The sequence below is a fragment of the Carassius carassius genome, chromosome 30, assembly GCF_963082965.1.
Source record: "Carassius carassius chromosome 30, fCarCar2.1, whole genome shotgun sequence".
In the NCBI taxonomy this organism is placed as follows: Eukaryota; Metazoa; Chordata; class Actinopteri; order Cypriniformes; family Cyprinidae; genus Carassius; species Carassius carassius.
Genome location: NC_081784.1, coordinates 27,441,916 through 27,457,032, shown reverse-complemented (window position 1 = coordinate 27,457,032; position 15,117 = coordinate 27,441,916). Strand labels below are relative to the sequence as shown.

The 15,117-nt window shown below is 36.0% G+C and overlaps 1 protein-coding gene across 1 annotated transcript in view; it reads left to right on the top strand.

Annotated features, from left to right (window-relative positions):
• Window positions 1-15,117, top strand: part of wdr11 (WD repeat domain 11) — a 226,446-nt gene that overhangs the window by 144,158 nt on the left and 67,171 nt on the right. Inside the window, exons 21-23 of the mRNA XM_059518127.1 lie at window positions 1,356-1,418; window positions 1,707-1,772; window positions 8,231-8,420. Coding sequence (XP_059374110.1) covers window positions 1,356-1,418; window positions 1,707-1,772; window positions 8,231-8,420 — 319 coding nt within the window. The remainder of the gene's footprint in view (window positions 1-1,355; window positions 1,419-1,706; window positions 1,773-8,230; window positions 8,421-15,117) is intronic.

The following is a 15,117-nucleotide window of genomic DNA, read 5'->3' as shown; positions in this document are numbered from 1 at the left end:
AAAAATAAATAAATAAATAAAAAAACAATGAAGCACAGCTGTTAGTTTATCTAAAGTAATTTTTTGCTTATTGGTATGGTTGAACTGGATCATAAAAGGCCAGCAGCAAAGACATTAGTTAATAAAATGGTATTAGATACATTTTTTTTTTATTTTTTTTGCGAATGGGATGAATTAATACATATTAACATTTAGTCTAGATCTACATCATGTTCACAGTGCACACAATGCCTCTGTACTTCAGTTTTCTCCACATATGGGGATAAGAGACTTGTCAGTCAATAAATGGGAAAACAAAGTACCTAGCATTACTCTTGTGTTTTTAAGAAAAAGAAACATTGTTTTCTTTTGTGATTTCATAATGCATGCATGGAGGCCTGTTCAGTCAAAGTTCAAAAACATGCATATCATGTGTTTTAAATGGAAATGTACCTTCTCAGGGATTTATGTATGACCCTTCATTTTGTATTTCGAGGCTAGGTTCTTCCTTGTTTATTATTATTGTTATTATCATCATCATAATCATCATCATTGTGCCATTTAGATCAAATTCATTGCAGGACAGTTTGGATAGATTTGCAGATTCCCCAGTGGGAAGTCCAAAACTTTAATTTCCAGATCTGGAAAAAATCATGGAATTATGGAATTCAATATTTGTCCTTTATTTTTCCACCTATATATTGCTAATTTCAAGCAATATATTTACAAATTGATAAGTATAATTATATGGGAAATTAATATTAATATTTATTAAATTATTTGATCATAGATGCCTGAAAAGGTCTTAGAAAAGTCATGGAAATTCTTTGGTCAATCAAACGGTGTGGCAATCCTTGTTTTGACAGTTTTGTTTAGTTAAAAAGTGAGTGAAGTGACATTCAGCCAAGTATGGTGACCCATACTCGGAATTTGTGCTCTGCGTTTAACCCATCCAAAGTGCACACACACAGAGCAGTGAACACACACACACACACTGTGAGCACACACCCGGAGCAGTGGGCAGCCATTTATGCTGCGGCGCCCGGGGAGCAGTTGGGGGTTCGATGCCTTGCTCAAGGGCACCTAAGTCATGTTATTGAAGGTGGAGAGAGAACTGTACATGCACTCCCCCCACCCACAATTCCTGCCGGCCCGGGACTCGAACTCACAACCTTTCGATTGGGAGTCCGACTCTCTAACCATTAGGCCACGACTTCCCCTTCCTTAGTGTATTGTATTTTGATCTATCGCTATCACAATTGCAGAAGGTAGTAAAACATATTATCATGTAACTACCATGTAAACTAGCCTTACAATGTACATCTGAACAGGCGAAAGATGAACTGATGTCTTGAATACTGTGCTTCCATCCTTAGAGACTACATAGAAAAAAACGAAATCAAGGGACTGATCCAGGAACAGCTCAACTCTCTTTCTAAGTATGTATACTCCCAGAATAGAGCACAACACTATTTCTACAATTATTCTATAATTCAAGTATGTTTATTCAGGGAAATTAATTTCCAAATAAATACTTATAAATAAAAGCAGGGACAAAATTATCGTAAAATAGCTCACATTGTTTTAAATGCTTTTCAAAGAGCATGTTGTCCTGTCTCGCATGATGTTTTATTTAATTTTTGTTAATGTGTTTTATTAGTAGTAGTAGTAGTAGTGTTATCATCATAATAATTACCCTGAGCATGCATTATTCTCTTCCCACCTAGTGACATCAAAAGTGTTCTCCAGGATCCAAATCTGAACTTGCTACAACGCTGCCTCCTTGTGTCTCGGTAAGTGTCAATTCAGCAGTGTTTTGCACCATTTTAATTGAGAATGTATTTCAAATAATTTACAGCATTGCACAGATTAGTCCTGAAACCCTTATTGTATTGGTTAAGATTTTCTGATTCTTTTTCAGTACCACAGTCATAGGGTGTACTCACACTAGGTGCAGTTATTATTATTCACACGAATGCTAACCATGCTGGAGCATGGAACAGATAGTATTTTGTGTGCGCTACTGTCATCATTACGACCGCAAACATATTCTATTACTACTACTACACTACACTTAAAAAAATGTAATTCAGTCAAGTATATTTAGGTTTGTATTGGCTCTGGTTCTTACCTTATTGATGAACAGGAAATGTAGTTTGCGAGTAAAGCTGCAAATTATTTCATTAGCCTCAGCTGTCTCTGTAATAATTTTCTGATACATAAAAGTGAAAATCAATCCACGTCATAAATTATAAATGAATTATTATTATTTATTCGGCAGAATATTTTCTGCATTATCTCATACATGAAGTAAGTGTGCTCCGGCCCAGAAAGTTTAGTGCAAGTGTGAGTGCAGACCAGCGGGGGAGTGAGGAAGGGGGGGATAATCGTGCTCGGGCTCGGTTCAAGGCAAGCCGTACCTAGTATGAGTACACCCATAGAGACCAAGCGGCAACCCCCGCTCTCTCTCATGAAGCCAACAAGTGACTAAAACTGCAATTCATTGACAGGCTGCTGGAGGCTGGCTCCAAAAGGTAGTCAGTCCCATAGACTCCTCATGTTAAAATGCCCAACTTCACAGCAGAGAAAAAAAATAATTACAGCCTGGTACATAAAAATGATACTAATGATACTCATACTATTACAAACTTCGTAAGCCCCGCTTGTGATTATGGGCATGATAAATTCCAGCGGTTGACTTCAAATTGCTTTCATATGCAATTTTAACTCCCACTTTCCTATTCACAATCATTCTGATAATTTGTAAAGGCAGCATCAGTTAAAAAAGACAGACAATGGTAGCTTTAGAAACATTAGCCTTACAGAGTGCAGAGAAGGTCTTTCAGAAAGGCAATTTGGAAAACTAACACGATACTTATTTCTTCTGGAGGTGTAGCTGGATCACGAACAGATGGTACTACTCCATCCTTCAGAAGAAACATTTGTGCAAAAACTGCTTTGCACTTACCATCATTCACAAAGCAGTCCAGTGTAAATGATTTGCGCAGACATAAACGCATTTCGGTAGAGTTAAAGGAACATCTTCTTCAAAAACAAAATGAATCCACCTCGTCTTCAGCAGCTCATATTTCAGGAGTCAATGGAGAGAGCTATGTGGATTCATATATCCAGCTACAGAACACCTAAAGCACTTGAGAGACATTCTCATCAGTGCAGCAATAGTGGACTTTGAACAGCTCGCTGTGTACTCGCTCAGGGTGGTTCTGTGTATAAACGGCAGTGTCTTTCAACTTTCGTGGATGAGGCCTGTGGCTAATTTGACTATATTAGCAGCAATACTGAAAACAGGTAGTTGGGAGACACTGCTTTTTACTTATGGAGATTAAAACAAAAGGAGTGGGTGGATTTTTATCATTATAGGGTGGTTGTGTATACACACTCCCAACACACATTTATGTCCAAGCAACATGCGAAAGTGAATTTTTTGAAAGTGAAATGTTTGGTAGAGACACATAACTTAGTACAATAGGCAGTCCGCCAACTTAGGAGTCTCCCACCCCGAATATTCAGGCTCATGCACATGTCCTTCTGACACTAGGTGGCACTGTAAAAAAAAAAAAAAAAAAAGGTCATTTTGGTTCATATTTCTAAAACTGAAATGGCTAGTGTGAAAAATATTATGAATCCTGAAGACTTTCATTTTCCTCTATAGTATTTTATTTTATTTTTATGTTTTGATTTGTCTGGGGGGAAAAAACAAACATTCTTTTTCTAACTCATTCCAGACCATTGGTCCAATTTGCATACTGTACATTTGTCCAAAAAAATTGATACTTCCAAGTGTAAGGGAAACTTTCAAATTTAGCTCAAAGGGCATTAATAATGATATTTATATAGAATTTTGCACACACACAAAGCCTGCTGCAAACCACCTGAAATGCATTTAGTAATGACTAAATAAATCAGAAAAAATAGCAATAATGGAGATATTTTAATTATTTATTAGTAAACTAGTTTTTCTGAATCTGTGTCTGCTGCAGTGATGAAGTTAATGTCAATGTCACCTTTATTTATATAGCGCTTTAAACAAAATACATTGCGTCAAAGCAACTGAACAACATTCATTAGGAAAACAGTGTCAATAATGCAAAAATGAGAGTTAAAGGCAGTTCATCATTGGATTCAGTTATGTCATCTCTGTTCAGTTAAATAGTGTCTGTGCATTTATTTGCAATCAAGTCAACGATATCGCTGTAGATGAAGTGTCCCCAACTAAGCAAGCCAGAGGCGACAGCGGCAAGGAACCGAAACTCCATCGGTGACAGAATGGAGAAAAAAACCTTGGGAGAAACCAGGCTCAGTTGGGGGGCCAGTTCTCCTCTGACCAGACGAAACCAGTAGTTCAATTCCAGGCTGCAGCAAAGTCAGATTGTGCAGAAGAATCATCTGTTTCCTGTGGTCTTGTCCTGGTGCTCCTCTGAGACAAGGTCTTTACAGGGGATCTGTATCTGGGGCTCTAGTTGTCCTGGTCTCCGCTGTCTTTCAGGGATGTAGAGGTCCTTTCTAGGTGCTGATCCACCATCTGGTCTGGATACGTACTGGATCCGGGTGACTGCAGTGACCCTCTGATCTGGACACAGACTGGATCTGGTGGCCACGGTGACCTCGGAACAAGAGAGAAACAGACAAATATTAGCGTAGATGCCATTCTTCTAATGATGTAGCAAGTACATAGGTTGTTATGGGAAGTGTTTCCGGTTCCGGTTTACCTAATTAATGCAGCCTAAAAATCCTTTAACGGATTTGGATAATAAAAGCATATTAGTATGTTATGTGTATGCCAGGTTAAAGAGATGGGTCTTTAATCTAGATTTAAACTGCAAGAGTGTGTCTGCCTCCCGAACAATGTTAGGTAGGTTATTCCAGAGTTTGGGCGCCAAATAGGAAAAGGATCTGCCGCCTGCAGTTGATTTTGATATTCTAGGTATTATCAAATTGCCTGAGTTTTGAGAACGTAGCGGACGTAGAGGATTATAATGTAAAAGGAGCTCATTCAAATACTTAGGTGCTAAACCATTCAGGGCTTTATAAGTAATAAGCAATATTTTAAAATCTATGCGATGCTTGATAGGGAGCCAGTGCAGTGTTGACAGGACCGGGCTAATATGGTCATACTTCCTGGTTCTAGTAAGAACTCTTGCTGCTGCATTTTGGACTAGCTGTAGTTTGTTTACTAAGCATGCAGAACAACCACCCAATAAAGCATTACAATAATCTAACCTTGAGGTCATAAATGCATGGATTAACATTTCTGCATTTGACATTGAGAGCATAAGCCGTAATTTAGATATATTTTTGAGATGGAAAAATGCAGTTTTACAAATGCTAGAAACGTGGCTTTCTAAGGAAAGATTGCGATCAAGTAGCACACCTAGGTTCCTAACTGATGATGAAGAATTGACAGAGCAACCATCAAGTCTTAGACAGTGTTCCAGGTTATTACAAGCAGAGTTTTTAGGTCCTATAATTAACACCTCTGTTTTTTCAGAATTTAGCAGTAAGAAATTACTCGTCATCCAGTTTTTTATATCGACTATGCAATCCATTAGTTTTTCAAATTGGTGTGTTTCACCGGGCTGCGAAGAAATATAGAGCTGAGTATCATCAGCATAACAGTGAAAGCTAACACCATGTTTCCTGATGATATCTCCCAAGGGTAACATATAAAGCGTGAAGAGTAGCGGCCCTAGTACTGAGCCTTGAGGTACTCCATACTGCACTTGTGATCGATAGGATACATCTTCATTCACTGCTACGAACTGATGGCGGTCATATAAGTACGATTTAAACCATGCTAATGAACTTCCACTGATGCCAACAAAGTATTCAAGTCTATGCAAAAGAATGTTGTGGTCAATTGTGTCAAACGCAGCACTAAGATCCAATAAAACTAATAGAGAGATACACCCACGATCAGATGATAAGAGCAGATCATTTGTAACTCTAAGAAGAGCAGTCTCAGTACTATGATACGGTCTAAATCCTGACTGGAAATCCTCACATATACCATTTTTCTCTAAGAAGGAATATAATTGTGTGGATACCACCTTTTCTAGTATCTTGGACAGAAAAGGGAGATTTGAGATTGGTCTATAATTAACTAGTTCTTTGGGGTCAAGTTGTGGTTTTTTGATGAGAGGCTTAATAACAGCCAGTTTGAAGGTTTTGGGGACATGTCCTAATGACAATGAGGAATTAATAATAGTCAGAAGAGGATCTATGACCTCTGGAAGCACCTCTTTCAGGAGCTTAGATGGTATAGGGTCTAACATACATGTTGTTGGTTTAGATGATTTAACAAGTTTATACAATTCTTCCTCTCCTATAGTAGAGAATGAGTGGAACTGTTCCTCAGGGGATCTATAGTGCACTGTCTGATGTGATACTGTAGCTGACGGCTGAATGGTTGCAATTTTATCTCTAATAGTATTGATTTTAGAAGTAAAGTAGTTCATAAAGTCATTACTGCTGTGGTGTTGGGAAATGTCAACACTTGTTGAGGCTTTATTTTTCGTTAATTTAGCCACTGTATTGAATAAATACCTGGGGTTATGTTTGTTTTCTTCTAAAAGAGAAGAAAAGTAATCGGATCTAGCAGTTTTTAATGCTTTTCTGTAGGATATGTTACTTTCCCGCCAAGCAATACGAAATACCTCTAGTTTTGTTTTCCTCCAGCTGCGCTCTATTTTTCGGGCTGCTCTCTTTAGGGTGCGAGTATGCTCATTATACCATGGTGTCAAACTGTTTTCCTTAACCTTCCTTAAGCGTAAAGGAGCAACTTTATTTAAAGTGCTAGAAAACAATGCTGACTCACCATCTCCGCAGCACAGTGGACTCGCCTTTGGAGAGAAATACACTTTCCATATGTATTACATAATCAGAGTATTTGTTTTTGATTTGAATCAGTTTGTTGCCTATATGCTGTATTTTGTTTTATTTTTGTGACGTACTCCAGTTTACAGAGACTGGGACATGTTTTCTTTATTTTTACAAAAGCACAATATTTTGTGGATATTGCAAGTGTACAGAAATAAAAGTAGATCCACTCTTATCAGGAAAAATGCAAATGATTGTGCCAGAACCTCCAACTCAAGCAGTAAGAATGCTAACATTAACATTATAGTGTAAGGTCATGTAAAGTTGATACTACTTACATGTCTCGGTGTCAAATGATAAGTCATATTTGAAGTTGATAAATGATAGACCAATGTTTGTATTTCCTGCCTGATACTGCAATTACCTCAAGAACCAGCCATTAAGGATCTGTCCATTGGCGACTAACTGACTAATAAAATTTTGTTCAACTAAGCCTTTTCTTATTGACTAATGGTTAGTCGACTATTGGGGGGCAGCCCTATTTTTATTTATTTTTTATTTATTTTATGCAGTCTGTAACAGCACTAGATTGACCACATTTTAAGCATCTCTTTTTTTTCTCAGTAACCCACTTATGGTTCTGCTCAGGAGTGAAAGTCTGAAAAGTCACACTGACTTTACCTCTTTTCCAGCCTGAGCTGTATACTTTCAGTCATGCTTCTGCACCCTTCATCTGTGAGACTGCTTTGGCACTGTGTAGAATGCTGGATCTGGTGCTCAGCCAAGCATGGCACTCAGAACCTTGCGTTTCCACTGGCAAGGAGAAGAACCCTCTAGGTCACCAACATGTGACCTGAATCGCTTATCTCTTTTGGAAGGAGAGCATTGGTCTACTCTGCTGACCACTGTTGATTTACCTGAACTCCCAAGTTTTCAAAAATTGTGCCTTTCAAACTGTGCTATTGGCGTCATAGTTTCCCTTGTTCATAGATAACCTGTCCAAAATGCTGTGAATACAGATTATGTACTGTATACAAGTGATACAAACAGTGCAGTGACCCAGTGCTATTATACTAAATAGCTTCACAAATTTTTTCCACAGTCAAGTCGAGTCAAGTCACCTTTATTTATATAGCGCTTTAAACAAAATACATTGCGTCAAAGCAACTGGACAACATTCATTAGGAAAACAGTGTCAATAATGCAAAATGGTAGTTAAAGGCAGTTCATCATTGAATTCAGTGATGTCATCACTGTTCAGTTTAAATATTCAGTCCACATAATTAAATTTTTTCCACAACAATCAATGCCATATATTTAAAAAAAAAAAAAAAAAAAAGTGTGAAAATGTGTGTGTGACAGCTTCTTACTCTCTGACAGCAGGGAAAGCCTCATTCCTTTTTTTTTTTATTAGGCTGTTTGGTGATGAATCAGACCTTCAGTTTTGGACAGTGGCTGCTCATTACATCCTGTCCTTTGCCCAGAGCTGCCAGCCCAGCGGATCTGCCCCAGAAGGCCAAACACCAACTGAGGGCCAACAGAGCACCCCTTTCAGCCACCTGGACATTTGCCACGACACCCTATGTGAAAGCTCTTTCTTCCAGGTATGAGCTGCTGACAGTTCTACTGAACAAATACATGGTTATGGATATTATGGAAGAGAATATAATAGCCGAACCACCAACTAAAGAAGAATGCTCTGTGTCTTTGTACCGTTGCTTGGTCTTCACTCCATGTAAACCTCATGCCCTCAGTTACCACTATACTGTGAAATAAACTTAGTATGTTTTTAAATAATACTAATTGGAATATGTTGTATGTCAGGGATTATGTGTGGCCAAATTATGGTTATTTTCATCAGTTACAACTCCTTAGCACAAGCTTTCTGCCCACTTCAAATCAGACACAGATATGAAGTAGTGCAGTAAGATCACATTTATTTGAATTAATTAATAATTCAATTTATTGAGGGAGAGAGAGATGACAGTTGCGTTTATGAATTACCTGCATCTTCGTTTCTCTTTCTCCAAACAATGAAGCTGTGAGTTTACTTTTTTTTTTTTTTTTTTTTTACAAAAAAAGCGATGTACCGCTTTGTTGCTGGGGAATATAATGCAGCGATCCAGTATCTAAGCTTTTTGATTAAAGTCAAGGGGCAGCGCTGACAACAAGTTTCTGTGCTACTTGAATGTTTCTGTGATCTCTCTCTCTCTATCTACAGTAGGAGGACAAGTGTATAATTCAGTATATATATATATAAACAAACCAGAATAAAAATATAAAATGTTCAAATTCGTGTGTGTGTTCCTATATATATATATATATATATAAATATGAACACAAACACACGGATTAAAAAATATATATTTTCATTCTGGTTTGCTCTTAGCAAAAATAAATAAATAAAATCCTTCAAGTTCCATATGAGGAACGAAATGAGAACGGTCCAGCATTAAGACCGCACTAACAGCAATAATACTTATTAACTGTTGTTGTTCTTAATTTTTCAAACTGTCTCCAATTATGCCTTAACTGTGTGAGCAAAAATTGAGTATGGTATATTTCAGCTGTTTTATGCGCTGGTGCCTCACGCGCACATATTCATTGTAAACAGCGCAGTTCAGCATGAGCAGTGGTCTACTGTGGCATATTTTTGCTCATTATAATATTTTTCCCTCGGTACTGAAACACACGTGAACCACAAAGCCTATTTTACCTAATAAATAATAGTTTAGCTGCAAATACGCAACATCACGAATATGGAAACATTTGGATGTGTCCAGAATGAGAGAGGTAAACCCAACAGGTAAGATAAGTGGATATACTGTATATCAATTTATTGTATTTACTTATTTATTTCGTGTTTCCTCTCGCGTTGCTCAATTGTGGACGACGTAAAAGTGTTTGATATAAAGGTTGCTGTCCCATTTTATACATGAATTGTTAATTTAAAAAAAATCTAATTATTTTGTTAGTTTCATGGTAACATGCAATCAAGGTCTTCTGTTATTTAGCCTATATTTAACATTCACTGTGGCATTTTCACCCTTTAAAACTTAAAATTCCATGAGATTTTTAAATTCAGTTTAATAGTATTAAAAATTCAGATTTAAACTAGTATAAAAACGCATTATATTGCTTAAATTAAAAGTTAAAGTAGCCAACCTTAAAAATTTGTCGTCATGACTTTTTCATCGTATTTTTTTACAGTCTGATAACGAGCTGTATTAGTTTTCCTTTTTTTTATTATCATTTTTGTTTTAGTTTATTGAAAATAAATTGGCTAAAATAGAAGCAGACACGTTTAAATTAAAACGACCACAAAAACATAACTAGTCTTGAGGGAAATATAGGTTTTATTATTTTTATAAATCGCAGATCTCACAGACGAACATCTTAATATGATCACACATTAGAAATGTTTGGTGAGATAAGATGTGCACAATAACATTATTAAGCAAAAATACATAGTACATTTTTTTTTTCCCCTCCAGTACCGAAAGCAGAACCGATAGCGTCAGATCTACTGATACTACGGTCTTTCATAATTTAGTCCCGGGGCCAGTTTAATACCGGGTTTCGATACACATCCCTACTAATACTTGACTTATATTCCTCTCACAAACTCTGATTTATTTTTTAGCGTGTTAAAAAAAAAAAAAAACATGCAGCAAAACAGAGAAAAGGTGATGAATCTGTTAAAATCCAACTATAGGCTACTTATATATTTTTTCCTCTGACAAACTTAATTTATTTTTTAGCATGTTTAAAAAATAAAAAATAAAGAAGACATGCAGTAAATGAAAATAGGCGATTAATCCGTTAAAATTTTATACTTCAGAGCAGAGCTTGGGCCTAATATAGGCTATCCAGGGTTTTTTTTTTTTCATTGCATCTGAAAATGACTTTGTTCATCACATTCACTTCACGCGCTCTGGCGCAGATCAAGCCTCCCGCGATGCTCAGCTGTGGACGATTTAAAAATGTTTGATATTAAAGGTTGCTGTCCTATTTTATACAGGAATTGTTCATTTAAAAAAATCGAATTATATTGTTGGTTCTAATTATATTATTAACACAAGTTCATTTAGACTATTTAACATGCCCTGTGACATTTTATCCTTTTTACTTATAAACTCCTTGAGAATTTAAAGTTAGTTTAATAGTATTTAAATTCAAGTTTTAAAATATGTTATCATGTTTATTCTTGTATAAAATACGTGTTTATTCTTTAAGAAAATAAGGGAAAAAATAAGGGACGATCCGAATATTTGTTTTGCTTCACCTATTTATCTAGGCTACAATTATTAAAATAATAATAATAAAAATAATGTCATTAAAAAATACCATTGGCCTGATTAATTTTGACCATTATAGAATTGTGACTTTAAAGATTAGTGATTTAGGAGGTGAAAATACTATGAAAGCACTAATGGCATGGATTTTAGAGCATAACAACTGAAGGTTTATGAAACATTAGCCAATAAAGCATTTTTTTAAACAACGGAAGTTAAAGTTGTGAACAAAAATATTATTTCAACCATACAGCATGTGAATAAATAAAATGCATACTTTTCATAACATTTCATTATTCATAAAATGCATAACGTTTCTGTTGTTTGGATTTGTACTTCAATATAATGAGCTCCAAGTTTAAGAATAGCCCTAGACTAGTTTCTCTCTCTCTCTCTCTCTCTCTCTCTCTCTCTCTCTCTCTCTCTCTCTCTCTCTCTCTCTCTCTCTCTCTCTCTCTCTCTCTCTAACAGCATTAGCTCAATAAAATATGTCTTCCTTCTGTTAGAAGGAATTTTTTTCCAGCCTTGCTATATGTTGGGCTCGTGATCAATAAGTTGCATTGGCCTCAATCTAATTTAATAAAGCCAAACTGCAGACAGTGAAGCTGCGTCACTGAGCACGAGTCCCGCGCGCTGTGAGGTGGGAACAGAGGATTCCGCTTGGTCTTAAAGCCTTCCGCAAACATCCACGATCACAAATAACAATGATTTTCGTAAAATAATGATTAATTATTAATTGATGATTTGTTATTATCATTATGGTCTTGTGAAAATAATAATATGGGCTGCGAGAAAATTATGAATACAGATAGTAGTGCTGCTGAGTGCAGGCATGTCACACACCGTTCCTCAGAGCCAAAAAACAGACCGAATTCAGTTCAGCTAGAGAGGGTTGGGTTTTGGGTAGTTATGTATGGCTTGTGGGGGTCGAGGTAAAGGTGTGAATTGCTCTTTCACATGGACAGTGTCTTATGAGGCTTTCACTTGCTGAACTGGTTTATAAAGGACTTTTGTTTTGTATATTGACTAAAAAATGGTCTGCCCCCATGTAAGATTTTTCTAGTTCTAGTCGTTTGTTTGTTATATTCAACTAATCAGAGGTTTATATTAAATTTATATAATCAAATCTTAATATATTCCGTGCTCAAGCACATGCATTAAGTTTGCAACAAAGCACATGCAGAAGTAGCCTAATAATTGTGAAAAATGGGACATTTTAATTATTTATTAATAAACAAATGTTTTCTTGTCTGCTGCGAGATGAAATTCACTGTGCTGACTCTCTCCGATGAGAGAAATGCAACATTCACAAATTGCACAATTCGTTTTCGTTTAAAAAAACATTTCAAGCTTTCTGTAGATGTTTTAATGTATGTGATACACCATGATATTATGTTAATTAAAAAAAATTAAAGTGATGAGACGGCGCCTCCCTGTCATTAATGCACATTAATAATTTTTGCACAAAGACTTGAATATGAGCGTATGGTTTTCACTCGCTTCAAGAGCGCTCCATCACGAGTACAATTCATGCCAACAGCCCATAATATAACTGCATATTCAGCAAGAATTAATGTTAAACATATTTAGCTATAGCTTGATCAGATGGTTACAATGACTGCAAGAGTCGAGCGGGATGTTAAGAGTTTGTCTGCTTGCTCATTGTTTCTTTTACTGATTATTTTCGGGTTAAAGCATGATTTAAACAGATTCACACGCAATCGCTTTTGCAATAATGTAACAAATGTTACATTCAAACAAATGTAATCTTACAGTGCTACTACATTATCAGCATGCTATCTGATTTTGAAATCTTGAAGAAGTTAATCGATCTGTTTAGATAAAATAACTGACAAAAATGTACTGTTAATTACATCACAAACATCACAAACAAAATGTTCATAGCAGAAAGCAGCAATTAAAGATTTAATGCTTACAACGTTATTAGTTTGGCATGTGATATAGGGAAAAAAGTTTACACAAAATATCTTAAGCTATTTTTTTTATTATTATTATTTTATATGCTACGTTATGAACATAACATTTCAAACATACTGAAATACTTTATCCATGGAGTGAAGGCGGAGCGAGTTTCTGGTATCAGTGCGCGCGGAGGGGAAGTTGTTGCTGCTCACAGACTCTGCTGCCAGTGAGAGAGATGTTTCACCCGACGAAATGAAGACGACCGCGGGAGCACAAGCATGGCACATCCGCAAAAATCAACCTTCAGCAATGCTCGTTAATCGACTTGCCAAGCTTTACTTTTGTAGGTCGCATGCCAGTAAATAATTCGATAATTTGACCATGCAGTCAATACAGATATTTAATAAAAACATTAAAACAAGCAGTAAAATAAAACAATAAAAAAACGCACGCCAGGTCTACACCGGACACAAGTGGAGCGATCCAACAAAAGACAACAGAACACAGTGATGGATACACTGGACACGATCCCCATCAGTGAACTGATGCTTGTTCTGCTTATGACGAAATGTTCTGACACTGTGTTCAGATGATTTGACACTATAGTGTGATGTCATCAAGTTTAGACACACTTTTCGCTGTGGGGCACAGATGACAACTCTCGTGTCTGGTGTAGACACACAGAAAGTGTCTGCTCTATTTACAAATAAGTTCTATAAGAGAAAGAAAAAAAAAAAAACCTAAACCAGCGGCATAACAAGATGGAAATATAGACTAGAAAATATATTAACAGGTCCTCCGTCCATGACACTGACTCACTGCTGAGCTGCCAGTTTTAATCTTAACAGCTCTTAACGCCGAGTGGATGGTTAGATGCATGATAGGCTAGTATTAAATAAATAAATAAATAAAAGTAAAGGTCTTTCCAGCATTAAGCATTACTGTTTTTTTATCATATTGTTGCAGTTATAAATTTGACTGCTAAATGAATAATAAAGAACTATGTTAAAACTTGTTTTGTAAAATTTCCTCGTCATTTGAATATTGATTTAAAAATTGGTTTAAATCATAAATCAGTTTTTTTTTTAGGCCATATACTATTGCCCAACTTTAAAAGCAAGTAAAGAAGGCTCCCTTTAAAATAACTTCAGTTGTCAATTACTAAAGCTATTTTTTACATCTTATGTATTTTGTTGATTATAATGAAAGAACTTGAATTTAATCGTGAGGACAGTTTATTAATCCGTCCATTTATAAGAGTTTCAAATATTCTGTGGTAAAGTAATCCATATGAAACCAACATGATGTCCAGTCTTTTACGTCTCCTTTCATTTCATCTAATACGACTATGCCGACGTGCTGAGCACACTATAGATATTATAATCGTCCACGTAAAGCTTGCGGCATGTATATGCCCACATCACAGCAGACAAAGCAGCGAGACTGTACCTCACGTTTTTTACATTTTACTGTTCGTTAAGCGCTGAGAGGAAAAAGACATAATTCACCTCAAGAAGCTTTGGATTACCTCAAAAAATAAGAATGCAGTGGCTTGATCCAGCAGAGAACAAAACATGAGTAAGTTTTTTTTTTTTTCATTAACCTACTTGTATTAGTTTTCACATATCATTTTACTAGTTAGACTTTTTCCAAACTGTAATTCCTGAATATCACAATAATGTAGTTTATTTGTGTAAACACCATGTTTGCTTTTTTATTTTTAGATGTGAACAATATACACTTTGGAAATGGCAGGCATGTGATGTTAATTTATGTATTTCAACATGACACAAAACAGTCAAAAGCATTTGAACAGTAAGATTTGTAATGTTTTTGTAAATAATTCTCTTCTGCAATACATAAAGTTGCATTTGCTAAAAAGGCAGTGGTGTATAAAGTACCTGAAAGTCATACTCAAGTAAAAGTACAGATATCTTAACAGAAAATTACTTTGATAGAAGTTGAAGTCACCATTTGGAATATTACTTGAGTAAAAGTCTTAAAGTATGTGATATTGTACTTAAGTACTTGCGTGCGTGTGTGAATATATGTAAATGTTCATACACAGCTTGAGTTGCAAGAT